This window comes from Drosophila persimilis, unplaced genomic scaffold (assembly GCF_003286085.1).
Source record: "Drosophila persimilis strain 14011-0111.01,24,50 unplaced genomic scaffold, DperRS2 tig00000000-arrow-pilon, whole genome shotgun sequence".
In the NCBI taxonomy this organism is placed as follows: Eukaryota; Metazoa; Arthropoda; class Insecta; order Diptera; family Drosophilidae; genus Drosophila; species Drosophila persimilis.
This window is the reverse complement of record NW_020825288.1, coordinates 5085631-5108599: the sequence shown is the minus strand read 5'-3', so window position 1 is coordinate 5108599 and position 22969 is coordinate 5085631. Positions and strand designations below refer to the sequence as shown.

Here is a 22969-nt window from a genome sequence, read left to right as displayed (position 1 = left end):
TGTTACTTACCAAAACAATGTCTGAAAGTGTTCTTAGCCTCTTTATAGGAGCACTTAATGCTCTTTTGACGCCATGCTGCTGTATTGTTAATAGATCTTCTTTGTGTATATATAAACCTTTAGCTGGAATCAAAAAGAGTTTCAGTTAGAGAGTTATACTTACCAATTCAGGATCCGCAAAACTTCGCAGTCTAAAACCTTAAAGTCTTAAACACCATACTTTCTTTAAGTTTTAAATTTTTAAATTTTCATTATATTTGTATACACATTCAAAGTTGTACAATTATTAAAATGTTATCGACTTAATCATTAAAAAATACACACAAAACAAATAAAAATAAAAAGTTTGCCCTAAGAAATGAAACATCGTTGGAAAGGAATACCTTTAACGTTACACAAAGGGGGTGCCCACACACACGATGTGGTTTAAGTACTCGTAAATCATCGCATAAAAGCAAAACTCCCAGCGAAAATACTATTCAAATTCATAAGCAATTGTCCCATGCAATTTCTGGGTTAACTATAGCTAAGGGGGGATTCCGGGGATTTGGGATTGGGGGGATTCTTCTTTTTTATATGAAGTGTATATAAAATATATAATGTTGTATAATATATATATATATATATATAGGTCCTTTAAGTGTGTTCTGGTTTTTTTCTCGTTGTAGCCTATGCGTATTGTACAATTTAATATATCAACATCCTTTAGCAGTTCTCCTCTGTTCACTTCTGCGTCTTCAATCTTATATATCTTTTTGCCTACATTTCTTTACTACAGTTTTAGTTTCTTTTGTTTATAGCTCACAATCAGTTCCAGTTTCAGTTATGTCTTTGGTGTTCAATTTTCTGCACTTTGGGATGCTGCATGTCTCATCACACATGCCACCTCCTGCTCTGCCACATTATCCGCATTTAATGACGAAGACGTGTTGCCACGGATGCCACCTAAAGCAGCATGTCATCATCGCTTTCGGTAAACTCGCCATTGGGCTCCAGCAGCAGATTGGCCTCTTCGTTCGACTGTACCTGCAGGCGAGACGGGGCAGGAGAGTAGAGGCGAGACATTAGCTCTTTGAGTGCTGTTTCCACGGCCATGACCGTTCACTTACTCTGGAATATCTGACGGCGGAGTTGCTGCGCCGGAAGAGGCGACGCACGCGATGCCTTCGCGCCGGCGAAAAGGCGAACAGTCCCAGGCACGTCACGCAGAATGTCACCGACAGAATGGCCGCCAGGATGGCTGTAAAATAGAAACATAAGCGTTACAAGTGACAGATGCCAGGCAAAGAGATCTGTTGGCCAGCAGTTTTGCGTTGCACTTACTGCCCACGGAGGCCGTTGGCCCGATGGGAGCAGCCGCCGGCTCGCTGCCAGCTGTTGTTGTCGTTGTCGACGTGGCTGCTGGCGTGGCTGCTGGCGTGGCTGCCTTGGTTGGCTTACCCGCTGGCGATGCTTGGGTCGTGGTACTGGTAGTAGTACTACTGCTGCTCGAGCTGCTGCTGCTGCTACTGCTGCTACTGCTGCTGCTGCTGCTGCCACCTCCGGCATCCTGCTGGGGCACACTGAGGGCCAGGAACTGGCAGATGCTCGGCGTGCGCTGTACATAAAGCAAATTGCATTGCTGGTCCTGTAAGAAAACGAAAACGGATTCTTGTAATTAGAAACTTTCTTCATTAAGAGCAAAAGAAAATAAATAAATAAATTGATATGGCGGAGGGCATAAATTCCCAAGTAAAATACGGGTGGACCCAGCCCCAGTCAGCTGCCCATCGTGGCGCAAATTTGTGGCGCAACAACTGCTCGCAACTTGTTTCCGGCCACCCAGGCCCTTCCTCCTTCCTCCTTCGTCCTGTTGTAACACTTTCACCCAAAGACCATTTCCGGCGCGACCAGCGCTCCAGCGGGCAGAATGAAACGGCAAATGTGCGCATAATTTAAAAACTTTTGCGGCCCGAAACTGCAGCTGCAACTGGCAACTGAAAGTGGCAAAAACGACAGCCAGCCAGCCAGCCAGCCAGACGAACAGCTAGCCCGCTCGCCAACCAACTGGGGGAAACTTTCCCGTCACGGCGAGGCGCCGCGCCAGACACGAACATGTCCACAAGGAGAAACACAGCTCCTGCAGCCATTGCAGTGTATAGAACGGATGGTGAGGCAGTGGAGCGCAGGACGACGACGACTCCCTCCCAACGACGACGCATTAAAAAGTTTGCAGCCATTTAAAATCCCATTTCATTGAATCGCTAATTTTCCTACAGCGTCGTCGCCATGTTGCCTCCTATTTTACTTGTTGTTGCTGGCCAATAGTTGTCGTGCAAGGGATATACTCGTACATATATACTATATCCTGGAGAGTGTTATTTTCCGCTCTACAGTTCAAGGATTAAAACGTGCTGGGCGTGTTGTTTTCGCTTTGAGATGTTTGAGTTTTAGTTTTTTCCCCCGTTTCCTTCCTTAAATACCAGCTAGAAGCATCCTGTTTGGCTTAACCTGTTGATTTAGTGCGATTTTCCAGTAGGCAACAAATAATATTCAAACCAAATTAGCACAGATTCAGCAGCAGCAGACAGCGGACGTGCCTGTGCCTCCCCTCATTGACAGACATCGCACTGGCCCCGTTGGCAATTCGATTTGGAAATGTTTGTCAGAGGTGGCAAACAGCTTGCAGCTTGGTTTAAATTTGGGTCAATTGCCTGGGTGCCACAAATGCAAAATCGAAACCCAAACAGAAGGCAGAGAGTGCCGCCCGGTCGATGGGAGGCGGCAGCTCTGGGAACGAAATATAAAACTATCGACCTACACAACACTCTGGCAATCTGGCAGTCTGGTAGTCTGGCATTTTGGTAAATGTTTTCAATCAGCCCTGATTCCTCTGGCAATTTTTGGGGTAATGGACTACAATGCGGTTAGATGATATGGGTTGAATGGGTGGCATGGGGACGGTGCAACCTCAAGCACTAATTGCGATACATTTTTCGGGGAAACGGGCTATAATGCAACCGTTTGGGGCCCTTTGCCACTAATTGCGATGCATTGTGCCCGGCATGGGGGCGCCAGCTACTCGTACCTGCGGTTAATTGTCGTATAAGCAAAGCAAACAAATATTAATTAGCTTAAAGAGAGAACTTCCAGAGCTCTCCCACACCCACATACACACCCACACCCACATGCATATGCATATGGGCATGCTAATGATGCTGAAGGTGGGTCCTGCCAGCAACAGCAGCAGCAGGACCACAGCAAAGTCAGAGTCATAGCCCTGGTCATTAGTCAAAGTGCTGCAGGCGAATGCAACTTAATTATATTACGACGAGTATGTGTGCATGTGCTGGAGAAAAGGTTGCAGCTTGTAGGTTGGTTTGTAATTAAATTTCAGCTCCTGTCGACTACCGACTGCCGCCTGTTGGCATCACAATCATTTCCTAATCGCACGCCAGAAGATCAGCAGGAGGCCAGTGTTAGTGGCAGCCACCTGGCCAATAAATTGGAGCAATGCAAAGGCGAAGAGTGCCTGATCTGTTGGCCACCTGAATTTCAGACTGCTGCAGTTGTTATGGAAACAAAGGCTTAGGTGGCAACCACACCCGACACCCCGCAAACAAGCGGACCAAAGAAACAAAAGCCCCATCCCCTGCGATGGGGGGAAGAGCTATGCGAAAGCAATAGACAACAGGCAAGAGGCAAGAGGCAAGCATGCAAAGCGAACCGCAAAAACAAAAACAAAAAAGGAAATGACATCGAGGCCGCAAAGCACAAAGCCGCACGGACTCCCGGTGGAAACAATTCGAAAGAGGGGGGGTGGGGGGAGCAAAAAGGACTGCAGCAGGAGTATGCCCAGGAGCAGCTGCAGGAGGAGGAGCAAAAGTGGAAGCAGGACCCTGGAGCCGCAGTACAAGCCTGAGCAGAAGCACGAAGCAAAGCCGATTGCCAAGTGGTAAGCATAACAAAGGACACCTGCCACGTTTTGCTTTCCACCCAGGACCCACTGTAGCACCCTGGTTGGTCCCTGGTTGCCCTTTTCCGCACACATATTTCTTACATTTTCACTTTGAAGCCCAGGCCCTTGCCTTGTGGCAAGACTTTGAGAAAGGGAGCTCCAAGACACAACCACAACAACAGCAAAAGGACAGAGAATACATATATATATATGCAAAAACGAAAAAAAAATGTACAGGATCTCTTTCCATTGTTGTTTAGGGCACCGCCCGCGTTTTCTTTGATGCGCATTTGGCAGGGCTCGGAAAAGTATGCTACGCTTTGTGTGTAATCCTTTGCGGAAGGCGGGGATAAGCCGCCGAGATGTGATGTTTGCTGCTTCAATCGGATGAGCGGATGAGCCCCTACTTACACTCGAAATGGTGCTGGAACTCTGCGTCTCGTTGCTGCATATCAAGCGGGTCTGGACATTCATCGTGCCTGGAAGTGAAGATAATGTACATTAGTCGCCAAACAAAAAATCACTTTAATTAGTTCAAATGAACCCACAGTCGCAACAATCTTAACCCTAATAAAATACAGACAGACCCACGAGCAAATCCAAGCCTCGGTTCATTCCGTTTTAATTGCCCAGACAGAAGGATATGGCCAGGGCTGGCAGCCCCGGACCACAAACCATCAACGTTGTATCCTTATCAAAATTTCAAATGATAGGAGAGGCTCAAAAGTGGCTTTTGGGGGCCTGGACACCGCACAAGTTATCGCATAAAAGCCAAAAATAATTATCACCACAGACACAGAAACAAAAGCTGTACGGTCCGGTTACGTTCCGGGCTGTGCTCTGGCCTCTCCACCTCCTCCTCCTCCTCCTAGAGGGTCAGGCTGCCACTCTTGTCGGTCAAATGCTCAGCATGAAATGTGTGTGTGTGTGTTTGTGTGTGTGGAAAGGGATCCAGAGTCGCAAAGCCACACAAAATCTGCACGCCAACAACTCGATGGGATTTGGGCGGCACACTCCTCCGCAGCAATCCACAGGCACGGCACCCAAGGCCTACACACAGCCCCAATCCTCGACGTCGCATCACCCGTTCCAACTCGAACTGTTTCGGAAACATTCCTGGTATCTGCTAACGCCTGTCACTGTGCCGCACATTAAAATTGTCTGATCGCTTGCAGATTGCGCATTGTGCTCTCAAACAATGGAATGGCCAAAAAAAAGACACACAATTTCTGTGGCCAACAGAGTTTTAAAATAATTTCATTTTATGCCCCAGGAGGAGGCAGGCGGCAGAGACAGTGCCAGTGCCAGAAAATGTGTCATAATTAAATCGTCGTCAGTTTTATTTGTCAAAACAAAAAGTTTTGCGTTTTAATGGCAAAGTTTTAAGTGCCATGCAATGGGTCGAATAAAAATCATTGTGCCCCATATAAGGCAGGCTCCAGGCAGGGAAGGAGCCAGTCCCAGAACTGAGCCACTCACCCACGTTTTGTCTGTCTGTCTGTTTCTGTTCTCCACTCTGTTCACCACTCTGCATGCATTAAATATTCATGCAAGAGTATCACATCATCACACACACAAAAAAAAAACAGGCAAAAACCGGAAAACCCCCTGAAGAGCGTAAAAAAAAATACCAAAAAAACACCAGAGATATTCTCAAGTGCAGCAAGATTATTTTACCGCATTATCTCGTAGACAGTTTTTTTCTCCGTTTGCTACTTTTAACACTCTGGCAGGAGGGTATTTTGGTTTTAAACAGATTTTGGCTACGCGGAAGACTAAGAGTTTTTGGCCTATGAAAGTAGGATTTATAAATATTTATTTGGATAGCAAGCAATTTAGTCTTTTAATTCTTACAAAAACCTGGATAAACCTCAGACTAGAATTAATTTTTGAAGCAGACAGAATTTGGTCGAGAATTTAAATCATATGCGAATTATTTGCTTGATTCTGAGGAAATTATTTTTAAAAATTACAAAACCCTCTATTTATAAAGACATTTCCAAGCCCAAGCCATTCGTTAGGCCAGGCCTCAACATACCTTCGACCAACACTATTCAAATAGTAGCACTCGTTCTTAAAGGGTATCAAAATCTGTGATACCCGTATGGCTCGCTTCTCACTTGTTTTTTTTTTATAATTTCAAACGTTTTGCTCCCTTTTTATTTCCACCGCAGACAGACAAAAAGAATCTTAGTTAAAAGGCAAACAACTAGAAAAGAAGCAGCTCCGAAAAAGAGTCGTAGTTGCAAAAAACACGACGCTCGGGCGGCTCCAACATAGTAGTGGAGGCAATAAAAAAAATACCAGCGACAAAAATGACGCGATAAAATGCCAGAAGGGACGAGCAGGGCAGCGGAGCGAAGGGATAAGCGCGAAGAAAGTGCATTGGGCTGTGCGCCAATTCTAATGCGATTTTCCTATTTTCACAGGCAAAAACAACCCACGGAGGAGCGGTGCTTGTACAAGACCCACGAAAAAGTTGAAAATCAGATAAAGAAAGGCATACAAAATGGCGGCAATGCGCGTGTTGCGCCAGCGGAAGGGGAAGCGGAAACGGAAACGGAAGCGACAAGCGACAACGTTCTCTCCAGCTCTCGGGGTACTCTTGAGCAAGAACAAAGTGCCAGGATATGTAAATCGAATTATCCGTTGACCCACCCCCTTCCCGGTAGCCACAGTCCATCTCCATACTCCGGCTCACCTTCCTTGCCACAATGAGGGGCATCGTGTGTGAAGAATATGTTGACCAGCGCCTGAGAATAGTCCGTCATGGCCTTGCGATGCTGTCCGCATAGATCCAGCGACATCTTGGTGTTGTTGTAGTCCACCTGCAGGGGGAGAGCAGACATCGATTATGGAACAGGCACTTGAGACGACCGGCTCTATAATCATCCACTCACCTCGATCTTGCCGTCCTTGGTAAATGGTGCACTCTTGAAGTTGAATCGGTGGCCCAGCTCGTCGTGCACCAGGTCGCAGGTCTCCGCACTGACAGTGCACTCGTGCGGCGGGCAAAAGACATTCGTTTCCCACTCAAAGTCATAGGCACAGTCCTCAATCGAACGGAGAACGGGTTGCCCCTAAATGGCGAAGGAGGAGGAGGAGGAGAAAACAGTCGTCAGAATGGTGGGCGAGAGCCAGTGGAGGCACATAAAAGCAATTTGCTGAAGAGCAAACGCCATCGGACCTCGGCCACAAATGGCGGGCAGGATGGCAGATCAAATGCCGATGCCAAATAGCGAAATGCCGCTCTCTGGTCCTTTGGCACTACTTACACGACCCGCACGCATATTACAGTTGAACAGGATGCGTGTGGACAGCTCCGTCTTCTTGTCCGTGGGACAGGGGTCTCCTTTCACGTACAGCAGCTCGGCGGAGGTACGGTTCACACGCGACAGCGAAACCAAAGGGAATCCAAGACTCTGCAACAAGAGAGACAGAGAAAGTGAGAGTGAGAGGTGGAACGGTTTAAAGAAAGCTGTGGCCGAATGAAATGTTTAACTTTGTGTCTGAGATTGCGGCAAATAACTTGGAAATCCCCTGTCTGAGCCGAGCACACGTTCTCATACTTGTTATCGTTGTGTCAGCGTTGTCCAGGCCAACCAGCAGAACATCATTTGGAGTCGATAGGAAAGGACAGGACAGGAAAGGAACGGAAGGGCAAGGAAAGGCCGGACCTGCACATCGATGAGATGCGTTGATAACTGGCTCCGGCTCCCAGCCATTGGTTTGGGTGGCATGAGGCACAAGGCCGGACCGGACACACGGGCCAGCGCAGCGAAGTGCCAGCACAAAACGACAATTTAATGGATAGTTCAATGGCATAGCCAGGCGACAAAATTCAAGGAAATGGAACTAACTGGAAGCGATAATTGAGAGGGAAACTATAGCAGGGAAAACCTTCAAATGATACTATCAAATGAATATTTCCCAGCCAAAAAAGGTTCCACCATCTCAGATAAAGTTGATTATTGCCAAGTCTTATATGGAAATGGAAATGGTAGGTAATGTATTCTACCTTCCAGACACATGACATGTGTGCCTCGACAAAAACGTTCTTACTGGTCATCGATTTCTCTGCTCCTTTTGGGTTTCGTTTGACTATCCAACTTCTGATAATCCCCTTCCGTGTACCTTCTCCTAAAATATGTAGTGAAATGTGAATACTAGAAAGGCATGAAAGTACCCTTTCACTCTACTTATTCTTGATTGAACACAAGACACTCCAAGGGATGTAATGATTGAGTTGCCAAGTCTGCAGCTCCATTTCCATGCTATGAATACACAAAGTCATTCCGGAACTTGTCGAGTCATTTGTTCTGGCGAACAGTTTGTCGCCTGGACAGCTAGCTGTTGCTGTTGCATCGATGGGAGCACACTAACTGCCACTATTGGCAATCAGGCAGCTTAAACGCTGTCAGCCATCCAACTAGCCGGCCAGCGACGTGAGTTTAATGCGCAAAAAGCAGACGCAGAGTGGCAGCCAGAGGGCTGCAGTTCCAAATGGGACTGGGTGGAGGCCAGAGCCAGGACCAGGACCAGAGCCCGAGCCAGAGCCAGGACCATGGCAAGTGCATTGGCGTTCGAGTGGCTGAAGATTTATGCTCGGGTCAACAGGGTCGATGGCGGCAAGCGTTGCACATGTTGTCGTCTCATCTTAAACGTATTAGCAAACGGAGGGAGGGCCGAGAGCAGCGAGGATGGGGGTCTGTTCCAGAGCCCCAGTTCCGATCTCATTTTGTATGCAGCACAGGCAATGTTTTAGCAGTTTGCTCTATTATTTATTGCTAACCGTTTCACTGCGAAATTCCCTTTCTCGTCCGCTGGTCCACTTGTGCTTGGGAAATCCATTGGAAAATCAAAATCCAAGCTAATGCGCCATCAGCAAACACACAGGACACAGAGGACCATGCCATGGACCATGGCTGACCTTCAGCAGGCTATCCTCATTAGCATTGGGTTTCAGAGGACGAGACACCGACAGAGAGAGAGAGAGAGGAGACTTTTGTCTGGGGCGCCAGCTTACCGACTTAGAACAACACCCAGCCACTGGCACTGCCACTCCCCCCGCCCAATCCCACTCCCCCGCCCAGGCAGAGAGGCCGGTGGGTCCGTAAGTTTTCCCCAGTAGCTTGCTGTGCAAAATTTATTGAAAAACTTTCTTATCGCATTTGAACAAGCAACTAACTTCTTGCCGGGATTCTGCGTATATAGGAGTACACTCGTATAGTCGTATGTGTGTGCGTGCTGCCGCCCTAGTATTTGTGATTATTTTTTTAAGTTTCGTGCAACTTTTCTCTCAGGGAAAAACAGTGTAAAAAGTAAATACAAGCGACGAATGGGGGCACAGGCCAAACCGAGAGTAACTTAATTGTTTGCAGATACAAATAAATGAGACAGAGACAGAGACAGAGAGAGAGAGAAAACATGGCCAAAAAGGCCAAGGAAAACAAGAAGAAAATCTTGACTTGATTGTTGGAAAATCTCATCTGGGGGTTGAGTTCGACGAAACAACGAAAGTTTAAGGCAAGAAATGGGAAAAAGATTAAGAGAACTGTGTGGAAATCTCCAAAAGGATTTCGGGACACGAAATTTATTTAAGAATCTTGAACGGAGAGAGAGGGATCCTCTAATTGGTAGGCAAAAGGACTACTACCTGTGCCTGGGCCTGTGCCCCTCTGCCTCTGCAATCGCCATTGTTTGAGTGAAATAAAGTCCAGATTCCAGCAGCTCTATCAGAACGAAATAAACTCCAGTCCATTCTCATCGAATTTGTAAGAGAGCTGCTTAAGTTCAAAAGCAATAAAGATTTGTGCAGGTTCAGCGTTTGAGGGCCGAGATTCCAGACGGAATACCTCTTGGAGCTACAACAATAATAGAAATGAAAAGAGAGCTCTGAACAACAATGACATGAGGGGACGACAGACAGGCCGCAGGACAAGCCCCGGCCTGGCATGGATAATAAGAGGCACAATGGCCGGAGCCGTAACCATGGCCCGGCATTATGGCTGGCCAGAACAATGGCAGCCGGAGGGGGGTTTGGGGGGGTGCACGTTCATGTCCCAAGGAATTTAGCTGTTTGCCCAACAATTTGATCAATTTCATTATTAATGCCATTTGATGGGGTGAAGAGCTCAGAGCCCAGAGCCCGAACCCGGAACCCAGGATCCAGAAGCCAGAAGCCAGAACCCGGGACCCCGAATGGCAACCAATTTGATGATTTGCTGGTTATTGTCGGAAGTGCAAAATGCAAATGTGCAGCCGGAGGACCCCCGAGCTGGGGATGAGGTAGGATTGCCATGCCAGTCACATGGCCGTTGCCAAATTTGCACTGGCACAAGTCAAATGCTGCAACCAAGTTGACAATGGAGTCGCTGAATGCCAATGAATAGACTCGACTCGACTCGACTCCACTTCGATTCGACTGGCAATCCAAGGCGTACACATTCAAGGAAAAAATCAAACGTGTCGGGCCAAACACGGATCCGGGAGCATCCTCCAAGTCAAGCGCGTAAGACGACAAATGTCTACAGTGGGAGGCCAATTTAAGGGCAACTTCAAAAGGATTTAAAGCTACTTAAAATATATGAAACAAGCTTGTTAAATAGTTTGTTAAAACTAGGGGAATGGGAAGGAAAATTAGAGCCACAATAGCGATTCAAGCTTCAAGTATTAGGAGAAAAAAGAGACAGGTTCCGACTGGTTTCTGTACCAAAAAGTTTAGTCAGACTCTGAAGGAATTCATCTAAGAATCCTAGCGCGAAAAATCTAAGACCTTGTTCTCCTAGCGGACTATATTTCTTCGTTCTGGTCTATACATTCCCAGATACTTTACCCAAGTCCTTAGCTATGCTCTTTCCGCATCGTATTCCTTCTTTTGGGAGCTACCACTGTACCAGCCAAAGCCCTGGGGATTTGCAATGGCAGCACATTAAAATATGTGCATGCGATAAAGGCAGCGCAGAGTAGGGTTTGAGGTGGTGGGGAGAGTGCAATGCCAATGGAACGGCGACAACGTTCGACAACTGTCAATGAGTGGGCGTGGCAGGCAGGCAGGACAGAGAGCCGGTCGGAGGGATGCTGCCAAGCAATCAGCTCCAGGGATTGAGTGGAGGGTTGAAGGGCGTTTTTGGGGTCTGTTCAAGTGCGCGTCAGCAGCTAGCAGCACATTTCCGTTTCCGCACACGAAATGCTCTGAAAACGGAGCATTTTCGAAATGCAAAACGTGGCACAAAATGTCAACAGCAGAGGGACAGAGTGAGAGCGTGAGGCTACGAAAAAATAAAAATAAAGCAATAGAAATTTTATAAAAATATATTTACCATGACTGCGTTACGAGTATATTTCTAGGCCAGCGGCTTGCAAACAAAGCCGATGGCACTTAAAGCCTGGCCTCACCTCCCACAGGAGGAACCATCCACAGCACCACCCCACACCCCCACCGCAGGGCATCACCCATTCATCCATCCACCCAGACATCCCCTGATCTAACGGAAATGCTTTACAGAGCACGTCGCCGGTGAACCCAATCCCACACCCCCACCCAGGCACACACCCATAGACATTCGCATAAATACACACATGGATGGATGGTGGCCGCTAAAAGCTGTTTTTACAGATATTTTTGCGCCACTCGACCTCCCTCCCTACCGCTGTAGGAATCCCAATCCTGCCTTCAATCCCCAGGTCCCTTCCCCTTTAGGGCCGCATTTTGCCATTTCCTTCCGTTCCGTCTCGTTACGTAACGCGATGTTACGTTGCACTGACCTTACGTTATGCTGAAATATTTCACTCGCGTGCTGCCAGGCCCCAAAACCCCAGACCCCAACCACAGACCCACTTAACTCCCAACATTACCAAAAAACACTGGGAGAAAAAGACGACTCCAAACAGCCGAGTTAAAGATTTCTATGTGAATGTAGATGGGATTATGGATCTATAAGTAGATACAAATTAAAACCATAATAGGTATTCCAAGGCAAAAACTATACAATTCCCAAGCAACATACATATATTGTTTTTGCTATCTTAGGACCGACTTCTGCGCGTCGCCAAAGACTGTTGTTGAAATCTGAAGACCTGTGGAGACTTTGTATATTGTTTTTGCATTCTGGGAGCGAATCGGCTACCCATTAACGAACAGACAAAGTACCAGTATTCCGCAAGACCGTACCTCAAAGCATCTATTTGTTTTTAATGGAATATCTTGGTATTTTATAGGCAGTATCCATCAGAAAATAGCCCTATAAAGCAAATCTTTAAATATAATCTTACCTGGCAATTTCAGATCTCGTTTAGAGTATTATGTTTCACTCTCCCCACATTTTAAACCCCTTATCATAGTTCTTGCACATTCCCAAAGCAAAAGTTCATCATCTCCAATTCAGTCGGCATTTTCTCGCAGTGGATTTTCGCAACTCCAACGCGCATTGCCATTTGCAACGCGTACGTGCTTATTTTTTAGCAACTTGAACAATGTTTTTGCTCCCGGGAAATTTGTGCAGCTTGTGATAAAAGTTCAGACCGGAAGGTGTGAGCTCTGTGTGTGTGTGTGTGTGTGTGTGTGCCACGTGGAGGAAAATGGTAAGCGAGGTCGGGCACCGGCATATGGCAAGTGAGCTAGAAAGATTGCCTCCACCTAGTGGCATGCATCCATTGTCGCATGCAATTATTGCGGCGATTGGAGTGGCATGTGGGGGGCTGGTGGGGGACTGGTGGACTGGGGCACCGGGGAGGATAGAACATTATAATTCATCCAACTTTCGCATCAAAAACCAGCCAAAACCAGACTTCACCCCGGGGCTAAGTGGCAGTGGGATTCTTTTCAAGAAACGTACAGGCATGCATGTACGTGTATGGCATAGGTGGTTCAGAGGGTTTAACGTGTCTGTATGAATTATTAAGCTCCCCTCCCCCCCTGCAAATCCTCGGCAATTATCTCATTCATTTGCAAAGATTCAGGCCAGGGCCTGGGAATTAAGGATAACAACCATTGCTGACCATTTTGTGGCCTGGGGAAACAAATCTCATTTCAAGCAAATTTCATAGCATACTTTTGTGGGCTTAAGTATTTAAGCACATGATCCTAGGACCCCCTACCCCCCACACCATCCCCAAGTAGCCATCATAGCAGTTGGGCCGACAGTTGGACAGTTGGAACACTAGCCATGTGGCCAGCGATGCGAGCCGAGAGCCCAAAGAGCCAAGAGTGGGATTTTTGGCATTAAACAACTTTTGGCTGCTGTCAACGGCAGACAGTCCGGAGTCCTAGTCCCAGTCCGAGTCCGGCTCTTCTTAATGAAGCAAGCAAATCCAGTGGTCACTCCACTGGGGAAATTCGGATAAGGGCGGCGGCATTGAGGCTTCTTTCTGGATGGGTCTGGGAGCAAAGCTTAGCAATTAGATTGCTGCATATTTAATGCATGAATGGTGGCACAATTTTGCGGGGCATTCGGCCAAACGACCAACATATTGAGGCGTTTACGAGGGTCGGCTACGTTTTCGATCCAAAGGAGGTGCAATTTACGACCGAACCCCAGAGTAGACCGCACACGGATACGTAGATGCATGGCTGGGCAAAGAGTTTTAGGCACATAAGCGGCTTTCTTTCTTTCCTCCTTTAGCTGCTTCATTCACGTGGCCGACATTCTCGCTTTGTGTTAGCCTTCTGTGGTACTTACATGCTCCTCCTCGGGGGCACCGGAGGCCGCCACTTTGGCCATGCAGGCACCAGAGCCGCCGGCACAGCCTAATTGGTATTTCGGCACTAATGGACGGCACACATTCAAATAGAACTGCAAGGAAAGAGAAGAGCATAAGAGAGAGAGAGATACAGATACAAGTGGTTAGAATGGATTGGAATGGTCTTGGTTGGAAACCCCCCCATCCACGAGAGCCTCAAAGTACTCGTACTCGTAGATGCTTTACAAAGACAAAAGCCAGCAAATTACAGTCCAGGTCCTGGGGGAAATCACGGGGAGCTCACCTTTGTCGTTTTGGGCACCAGATGCTCCATGCTGGCCGGCAGCTCGACCCGTGCCTCGTAGTTGTCGCTGGCGCTAATCAAGGGCGTCAGGTCGATCAGCTCGTCCCCGCTGCTGCCGACGCCGTCGGTGGTGTGGTCCACGTAGACGGTGGCCTTGCATCTAATCTGCTCCTGGCAGGCGTACGGCGTCTGATATTGGATTAACAGCTGACAATTGGAGTCCTCAATTATTTGCAGAGCATTGCTCCGGCCGGTGGTTCCGCCGGCTCCACCGCCTCCACCGCCAGCGGTGGTGCCATTGTCCTTTGTGGCATTGTTCGCACAGACAAATTCGATTTTCGTCGACCAGAGCGACGTTGCGCCCGATCCAGTGGGACATTTGGCGCCGTTCTCGTAGAGCAAATAGAGCGAGCCGCTCTGATTGAAGCGCAGATGCGAATTGGCGTTTCCCAGGCTGATGGTCTCCGCATTCTGTTCGTAACAGGCGCCTGCAAGTGGACAAGAAGTGTGCACGCATCAATTGAGTGTTCGGCCGTAGACACAAAGCGTCAAAAAATCAAAGGGAAAAAAAACAACGGCCAACGTCCAAGGCAAAGGCAAAGGCAAACAGAGACCAGCGCGAATCCTGGCCTGGCTCAAAAGCCTCTGCTAAGCATTCAGCAAAATTGTGGACAGAATTGCCCGCGTCTTCCCCCAGGACACCCCCTTTACAGGATGGCAAACACAAGGAAGCAGCGACGTTAGCAACAGCATGCCACGGTCCATCAGTATCCATCAAAGGAGAAACTAATTGTTCTCGTTGTTTGCCCTCTTCGTAGACGGTTTTTTCCATGGGCCTCCAGCTGAGGAAGGGCCAGAAGAACATTCTACTATCCGATTTAATTGCTTGAACACAGCTTAAAGTTATTTCTATAGGGGGTACCATTCGACAGCTCAATTTTATGGAATAAACAGCGTCCTCACTGGTGCTTTTCCCTTTTCAATCTTCCATTTCGCTTACAACCCGAACAATTTTTAGCAACGTCACTCACATTTTGCCAGATTTTGATTGAGAGCCCTCGAGCAGACAGCATTGTGATTGTGATTTGACTAGAGTATGGTAATTTCGTTCATCCTTCTCTCTCTCTCTCTACGAGTATGTACAACTCCTGCTCCCCTCTGCCTTTATTCTCATGTCCATCGCCATGGTGGAACATTTTTATAGTTTATTGCAGACATTGAAGGAATACTAGCAGCACCCCATCGCATCCCATCGCATCCTGCACACATGACTCTCTAGGATCAAGGGCCCCGACCAACAACAAGAAAATCAAAATCAAAATGTGAAAAAGAGAAGAAAAAGACCAATTGAGGTGGCTTTTTCCAAATCGAAAAAGAAATGGACTGTCAACTAAATTGATAAATGACATTGTGGGGGACCTGCGTGACAATATATGTACGGACGGACGGACGGTCTGTCTGTCCGTCTACATCCCAGTGTAAACATCTATGGCAGCAGCCGGTTCTGTGAGTGTCCGGCGGAAGCTTGCAATTGAATTTAGCCGACCACAAGCAGAAACAGAAGACGTCCTCTGAAGATTTATATGTATATGGTTTCAGCACTGAGAGAAATGCTTAAAACTTCACAATTCTCGTGTCTGAGACGAAAAAGAAGTTTAAACATGCTCTATGGAGTCTTTTTCTTCTTCAAAATCTCTACCAATCGTTGAAAAAGTACAGCCTTATGGGAAAACCAAGCTGCTAGAGGGAGACGAGACTAGTGTTGAAATCAAGCAGTGCGATTTTATTCATGCTAAACCACTGCTTGTAACAGTAATGCCATGGCATCGACAACAGCTGTTTTTGAGCTTGATGCACTGCTTTTAACTCATGTATTCAGCTGCTTGTTACTTAAAAGACTGCTTGTATTACAACTCTAAAGAATTGAATTTTCTTAAGGTGGAAATACTCGAACTTGATAGCGTAAAAAATAGTCAAATAGGCTATTTATAGTATTAGTACTATTACAGTATTTATAGTGCCTGTTTCTTCCCTGAAATTACGAATATATGATTCAAATCTGTTCCCTCTTAGCACTGCTTTGTCGCAGTGTATACTTGAAAAGTGTACACCTTGGGTGAAAATCATTTCCTTGTCAGGATTATCCAACGAGATTGACCTGGTCACACACAACCAATACACACCCACACACACCAGATACACCCACACACTGGCATTAATTCAATCCCAATGCAATCTCTGTTCGGAGAAGGCTTTGGGGGGGGGGGGCCTCGGGCCCACAACTCGCATTGTGGCCAAGAAACAAAAACATTGTTTAAATTCCTGACATTGCACGAAAGGGTTAAATAGAAACGAGGCCCTTCGGAGGAGCTGCATGAAAGGGTTAAATATACATATATTGTATTGTATAAGCGGGGGGCCCTTCAAGGAGCTGACTTTGTGGCATTGATAGGGCGAGTGGAAATGTTTTGCCGCAAAATATATTTCATGGCTGGCGCATATGCGGGCCCCAGGGCACGGGGCTGGAGCAAAGACCATTGCCGAAATGGCTAAGAAAACTCAAGCAAATTGAATTTCAATAGGAAAACAACCGTCAAGAAAGGTCCCAGGAATCCCTAAAAACATTGACCAGCAGCCGTCTGCCAGGCAGCCCTGGGCAAAAAAAAGCCATAGAGAAAAGCGAGAAAAACAAATATAAAACGATTTAGTAGCTGCCTGATGCCACTTGGATGGCGCATCCTGGCCAAACAGCTGCCGGCAAGTGTTAGTTACGGTCGGGGGGCGGCAGCAGAAGGAGAGGGTTCCTGCTCTGGTTCTGGTTCTGGTTCTGGCCAGAATATGGTGTTGCTCCAAATTGAATCTGCCCCGACAGAAGCAGCAGCGGCAGCAGTAACACAAATAACCAGAGGAAACCGAGGGCAGCACATAAAAAGGAGTAAAATATACACAAAACAAAAAGCATAAAAACAGAAAAAATTATCAACATTGAAGCGTTGCCATATTCAGGAAAGGCAACAAAAAGTCGCCTCTTGAGTTGGTTTTTGTTGTGCAAATTTGATATACTGCTGCTTAAGGGCTTTGTCTAGCTTTGATTAGAAGCTAGAAACTCATTGAAGCAATGGTGTTCAGCCCTTAGGAGGCGGTGATATTGAGACCATTGAGACTCAATGCCAGACAATGCTTTATTTTCCATACAAAATTAATTTCTTAAGGCCGTACAATCAAATTCAACAAGACCACTGCCTCTTTGGGTCTCCGACTATGGCTAATTTCCACCTCAATTATCGGCAATCATTGAAAACTTCTTCTTTGGTTGAAAATTGTACTCAGTAATAAAATGATGGACTTACCTGACAAGCGTTTTGGATTTGTTATAAAGTAAAACTAAAACACGTGGTACCCATAACGCGTACTCGTTACTCGATATTTTTCGTAACCGAGTATTTCTTCTTCAAGCCTGTTTATCACTCTCCTTTTTACTCGGGCTTCCGTTCGCAAAAGCAAAGACGCCACCAATACTATTAACATTTACCACTACTCTAAAAGCATTTAATGTGCATGCATATGAATGAATGCTCTTGTGTGTGACAGAGCGAGACAGCGTATTCAACTGCGTTTTGTGTGAATGCCTTTACCCTTGAGGGGAGGCAAAGAGAGCTAGACTAAAAAGATAGACTGAGATAAATAGACATTGGCGACACTCACGGATGATTAATGCTTTTCATATGATCGTATTCCAATATACACCTAATTCTGTTTTTATACGGTTTTTTGATCTTGATATCTGCTCTTACTGCCTCAAGTTGAAGTACAATATACGTTTTGCCGTGTAAAAATACTATATAGACTATTAGATATTAGACTATTATATATCTATAGTCCGTAGCTGTCTATAGAAACGTGTTCCGGATCAGAGCGCCAGCCATCGAGCAGAATTCAATATCTGAAAAGTGTGGCAATCCACCATTTCTGATGCAACAAAAATGGTAGACCAAGCAGATGGATACATATATTTCTCTCGCTCTCACTGCATGCTTCTCCCATAAGTCTAATGTCTTAAGGCCTTTTTCTCTTTCACGCAGTTTTCGATAGCTTTCGCGATTAATACGGTTTTTGCAGCAACGTAACAGTGTTGCAAAGAGAGGAAAAGTGGCTACCAATTTTGCGTCTCATCGTTTTCGTATAAAGTTCTGAAAAAATTTAAGAACGCTTTCGGTGAGTGCGCTATATAAACCGATTTCCATTTACTAATAGCAAGCTCTATAACAGGAACATTTTCCCGATGTCGGAGGCACTATCAAAACGGTCGCAGGCCCAGCAGCGGAATTTTTCAGCCAAGGCGCAGTCGCAACTGCAGCTGGCCAAAACGGGCAAGTCCATGTTCTGTTCTTGTAAAATGTAATATATCATTAGCTAACAACAAACGCATTCCACAGATTTGAAGAGATCCGGCTCGGACTCTTCGATGGAAAACGTGTGGCGCTCGGCTTTCGCTCAATGGAACAGCGAACCAGCTTTGGGGAAGAAGGAATCTCCGAAATTCAGAGAGTCACAAAAAGCCCCTCTACATGCTCTTTCTCAATGGAGCAGCCAGATGACTACCCGTGCCGAAAAGAATAAGAAAACCGTGCTAAAAGAGCAGACAACAGTCCAATTTCCAAAACGGGCCTATAAGCGACGTAAGTCAATGTATACTCGATCAGACACCTTGCGGAAACTCGACTCGAAAAAAGTTATCAAACTGCCAGAAGAAGTGCGCAAGGAGCCCAACGATAATCTCACACCGGAGCAGAGGCAACTGGCCAACGACGCTGCTTATTGGGAGGAGGAGCTGTGCGGTTCGGCACATGTGGAGGGGGGCCAGGGCATGTTCCTCCGCGTTCTGAACCTGGCCAACACCAAACTGTCGACTGTACAGGGCCGCACATAACGAAATCAAATAAAGCTGGCACTTATTGAGTGATCCGTAGAGTCCTAGATGTGATGCAAAATAATTGCAAATTTACTTAGACATATAGACAGATGGAAAAGCGTAAAATTGATGTTGACGTGGGGGAGGGGGGGATGTCAACGTGATATCTGCAGCATCAGGTTACGTGTTGCAGCAGCACGCACATAACCCGAGGGCATGGCCACCGCAGGTCCACGCAAAAATACAATTTGCTTGGCGTTCCGCGCCATAAATAAATAGAAATGTAGAATGTAGGAAAATTACACAAAATGACAGTGCAACGCATGCTGCATAAGCAATTAACAGCAGTTGGAGGCGTGGATTAGGAAGGAGCTGTTGGCTGGGTCGGCTGGTGGGTGGGGGCGTGGCCATAATTCAGTTGCAGGCAGACAGCCAGGGCCAGAGCCAGGGCCAGAGCCAGGGCCGGGGCCACAACCAGAGCAAACTGCCACTGCCAAATGCCTTCAAATATTGAATTCAACTATGTAAACCAGGAGATTTTAATGGAGAGGAGTGGAATGGCAGGAGGCAGCAATATGCTGTCTGCCCGTGTCAGCTGGGCGCCAAACAGCGAGCCTGCAACGCGTATCTGTATCCGTATCTGTGTACGGATGTGTGTGTGTGTGTGTGTGTATTTACAAAAGCCCTGCCATGTCCTGCGAGCCCCACCAGTTGTGTGCGTCTGCTATTTGCCTAACAAATGAAAATTTCATGTATGCAGCTCCTCCGTGCCAAGGCCTCTCCTGGACATCAGTTTTGGCAAAAGGGAGCGCACACTTATTTATTTGTTTATGCCGAGGTCCCAGCAGTGGGCCACGGTATCTCTGTGTGGAGTGCCGAGCTGGCTCTAACTCGCGGGAAAAGAGAGCCAGCGAACCAAAAAGGATATGCGTCTGCAGTCAACTATGAATGCAGGACAACACACCGACACACTGCCTGACGTGCTGCGTGCATGCGTGGGGCCTGTGTTGCATGAACAACAGAGAGGCACACATTTGCCATGCCAACAGGCCGCACATCACGGAAAAGTTGTTATTTGCAATACGGCGGCAACGTATGGGCCTCATGTGGATGCAGGCCATACAAAGGACTATAAAATAGGGGTACAAATAGAGAGAGAGATTGTGATATGTGGGGCCCATAAAGCAGTCCGTACAATAATTGGAAAACGGATTGACACGAAAGACCAAGAAAATAACCATATTGACAACTTTAAGGGCTCCCCTTTAAATAGGGCACATAAACATCCACTTAAATACTTTACTTATTATTGAAAAATACGTAATGTATATTTATTTTCCATTGGGAGTCGTAAACGGAAAGAGTCGGTTGTGCACACGCCACGCAGGGCCGTAAATTATGTAAATATATGACGGAACCACATCACAAACCTAAATATCTCCCACCTCACTTATACAACAGCAGAACATACATATAGTATGTATGTGTGTGGGCGTAAAGGACCCCCACAAATATCCACGCATGAGCGCACTAATGCAAAACGGATGAAATGGTCAACACTTGACCACCGCTGCCCCTCCCATCACATCTTTTTGCACCGTATGGGGAGGTTGCCAAGACGATTATTGCTTCCAAAAGGCTACTCGAGCGAAAGGGCCATTAAAAATCATTAATCCGAAAGAATTGCAAGCGTTTTAAAGCCAGTGTTTTTCTAAATTATGCTATGGGACATATTAAATGTCTTTCAGGCAAAAACCATTTTCGTTTGCCTTAATTAATATTCCGACTTACCGCCATTCTCCTGGCAGGGATTTCCTGCACTGGCGCACACGGCTACCGTGTAGTTGCGACCATCTTTGGACAAGTGATGCGCTGGCTGGCTACTAAGCGAACTGAGATCCAAACTATGGGGCGAAACTCAAGCTGATTTAGATTCAATCATTATAAATATCGCGCGGCGCACTCACAGCTCATTGGTGGAGGTAAGTGCCGTGCAGGGCTTGAGATCATTGCAGGCCAGCGGTGTTACAAAGTTGAACTGGTACGTGCACTCGTCTGCTCCGAGGCCCGCGAATTCGGGATGTGCATTCTGCAAGGCCAACAAATGGTTAGTGTTTCCAAGACAATGAAAAATGAGGGGCCACCCACCATTATGGTCTTGTCACAACTAAAGTATATGACACTGGTGTAATTCACACTGGAATTGCGGGCACAAGCCGTGGGCGACTCGTGTCGCAGCAAGAGCTGTCCGTTCTCCACCACGGGATGCGACTGCACAGTTCCGAAATTGATGAATCTACAAGAAATGCATTGCTTTACCACTGGTGTTCGTTCTTTTATAACTATATATGAGAGACTACCCACCGCTCTGAATTATTTGTGGCCTTGGGAGAGTAGAGGCATATGCTGCTGCCAGGCGGACACATGCTATTTTCTCCATAAAGCACGGGCTTGCACACATTAATCAGAAAGACAGAGCCCTGCCGGTTGCTGGTCCTGTAATTGGTGTCGCTCAAAGGCAGCAGATCGAATGTTCCATCCGTTTTGGTGTCCCTTACGCTGCAGCTGTTCGACTGCACTGCATCCGGAATGGGCAGGCAGGCCAGCGGCGTCTCGTAGGTGATGTAGAAGGAGCAGGCGTCGTTGGCCTACGAGAAAAACATGAAAATCTGTGAAAACTTGTCTCAAAATCGCTATAAACTGCTCACATATCGCGTAATATGCATGGGATTGGCATCCAAAGTGTAATCGCAGCTGAGGATCACATGAAGCTGGTAGTTTGGATTATCTGCGGTACCATTTTCGCATTTGGCGCCGCTTAAATACTTGAAGTACATTTTGCCATTGTAGTAATGCAGCTCGTGCTGGCGTCCTGGAGGAAGAGTCGATTTAAATTGGATTCTTCGAAGACAACTCATTGCAAACGCTTACCCAGGACATACTCTTTGTCCTGTTTCTTGAGACAGGCCGCCACATTGGTCTCTCCATTGCACGTCTTGGAGAGATTGCCGCAAACATTAAACTCGAATTTGTCATCCCCATTGCCCGCACTTTCCACCACATGAGCGAGGTCCGAGTGGAGGGCACTAAAGTCGAACGTATTGCCATAAATGGGCTCCTTGAGCTTGCACTCTTGGGTGGTAAAGTTCTGCAAGATGTGCAAATGTTAGTACAGCTATTAACAGGGCCATAACAGTTCCAGCAACAGTTGGAACTGTTATCGGGTCTATTGCGACTTGATTGATTCCTAATTGGCCCAGCCAACAAACAAAGACAAGAACAGAGATAAAGCTATGCACTGGCCGGAGCTCTTGTTCTTTCTTGGCCAATAGAATGCGGCAACAAGTGCGCATTCACAGCTGTTTGTGGCGCCACAAGCCAGGGCAAACCAATCGGCACCAAACCAACTCCAGTCGCTCCCCTCCTAGCCAAACATACCAGCTGATCGGCCGCAGAACCGCCGCATAGCAAAAGTAGGAGAAGTGAAACCACAGCTATATATGGAAAGCCGCAACGCATTTTTATCTGGAAAAGATAACGAAAATTACTTGTAAGCAATTAGTAATCATGTAAGTATCACTCACCATTCGATGCACCCGCCGCTTCGGCGTATCCTGAGCCGCTTTGCAGTTCATTTTCCCCAACTAGTCAACGGCCTAAACGAAATTCAAGAAATGGGAGAATCTATAACTGGTCGTCTCTGCACTTGGATCTATTAGTAATGCCCCGAAAAGATTAACACTTTTGCACACAAAGCAATTTGATCGGCCTGGCCTTATCACAACGTTCGTCTTGTTAACTGTTTATTTTGATAGAGAGCCGAGTGAGCTATTTGCTGTTGCGCCTCTCTTCGATTTTTCAACGGACCGCGGCGGAAAAGAGAGGGAGATTGGATGTTCTGGCTGTTCCAGCGCACACAGCAGGCCGGGGGCTGCACTGAGACGCAATATCACGACATGATTCACACGGAGCGTATATGGCAAACAATGGCACACTATTAGGGCTAATATACCTGCTTATTTCGGCTTAATTATTTTGGCAGCAGAGCCAGCGGTGAATCGAACTGTTATTTTGTGTTTGTGTTTGTGTGTGTGGGTGGGTGAATAGCAACGGCCTGCAAGAAGAAGCACCCGCG

General features: G+C 46.8%; 2 protein-coding genes across 3 annotated transcripts; one reads left to right on the top strand and one right to left on the bottom strand.

Annotated features, from left to right (window-relative positions):
• Positions 1-224: 224 nt before the first annotated feature.
• LOC6598664 (cation-independent mannose-6-phosphate receptor) lies at positions 225-22925 on the bottom strand. 2 transcript variants are annotated; one of them, XM_002023746.2, is made up of 18 exons: positions 22847-22925; positions 22419-22490; positions 22273-22359; positions 21766-21982; positions 21543-21706; positions 21199-21482; positions 20983-21130; positions 20802-20923; positions 20626-20738; positions 13923-14410; positions 13618-13731; positions 7213-7359; positions 6838-7017; positions 6639-6765; positions 4349-4416; positions 1324-1627; positions 1110-1240; positions 225-1026 (listed from the first exon to the last, which is right to left on the bottom strand). In XM_002023746.2, exons 2-18 carry the CDS (start codon positions 22467-22469, stop codon positions 946-948), a joined length of 2826 nt encoding a protein of 941 aa, XP_002023782.1. In that variant the 5' UTR covers positions 22470-22490; positions 22847-22925; the 3' UTR covers positions 225-945. The 2 variants fall into 2 exon arrangements, with proteins under 2 accessions (XP_002023782.1, XP_026840422.1); XM_026984621.1 differs by having other exon boundaries at positions 1441-1627.
• On the top strand, positions 18082-18900 carry LOC113564951. The gene is made up of 3 exons (XM_026984625.1): positions 18082-18137; positions 18192-18292; positions 18359-18900. Exons 2-3 carry the CDS (start codon positions 18205-18207, stop codon positions 18850-18852), a joined length of 582 nt encoding a protein of 193 aa, XP_026840426.1. The 5' UTR covers positions 18082-18137; positions 18192-18204; the 3' UTR covers positions 18853-18900.
• Positions 22926-22969: the final 44 nt, after the last annotated feature.

Excerpts from the sequence above, each read along its gene's own strand:
- LOC113564951 (XM_026984625.1), top strand. The coding sequence starts at position 18,205 with ATGTCGGAGGCACTATCAAAACGGTCGCAGGCCCAGCAGCGGAATTTT. Across the intron at positions 18,293-18,358 it reads ACTGCAGCTGGCCAAAACGG|ATTTGAAGAGATCCGGCTCG; the intron begins GCAAGTCCATGT and ends CGCATTCCACAG.
- LOC6598664 (XM_002023746.2), bottom strand. The coding sequence starts at position 22,469 with ATGAACTGCAAAGCGGCTCAGGATACGCCGAAGCGGCGGGTGCATCGA. Across the intron at positions 21,983-22,272 it reads GTTCTGCGGCCGATCAGCTG|AACTTTACCACCCAAGAGTG; the intron begins GTATGTTTGGCT and ends CACATCTTGCAG. Across the intron at positions 7,360-13,617 it reads GTGCCCCCGAGGAGGAGCAT|AGTCTTGGATTCCCTTTGGT; the intron begins GTAAGTACCACA and ends CTCTTGTTGCAG.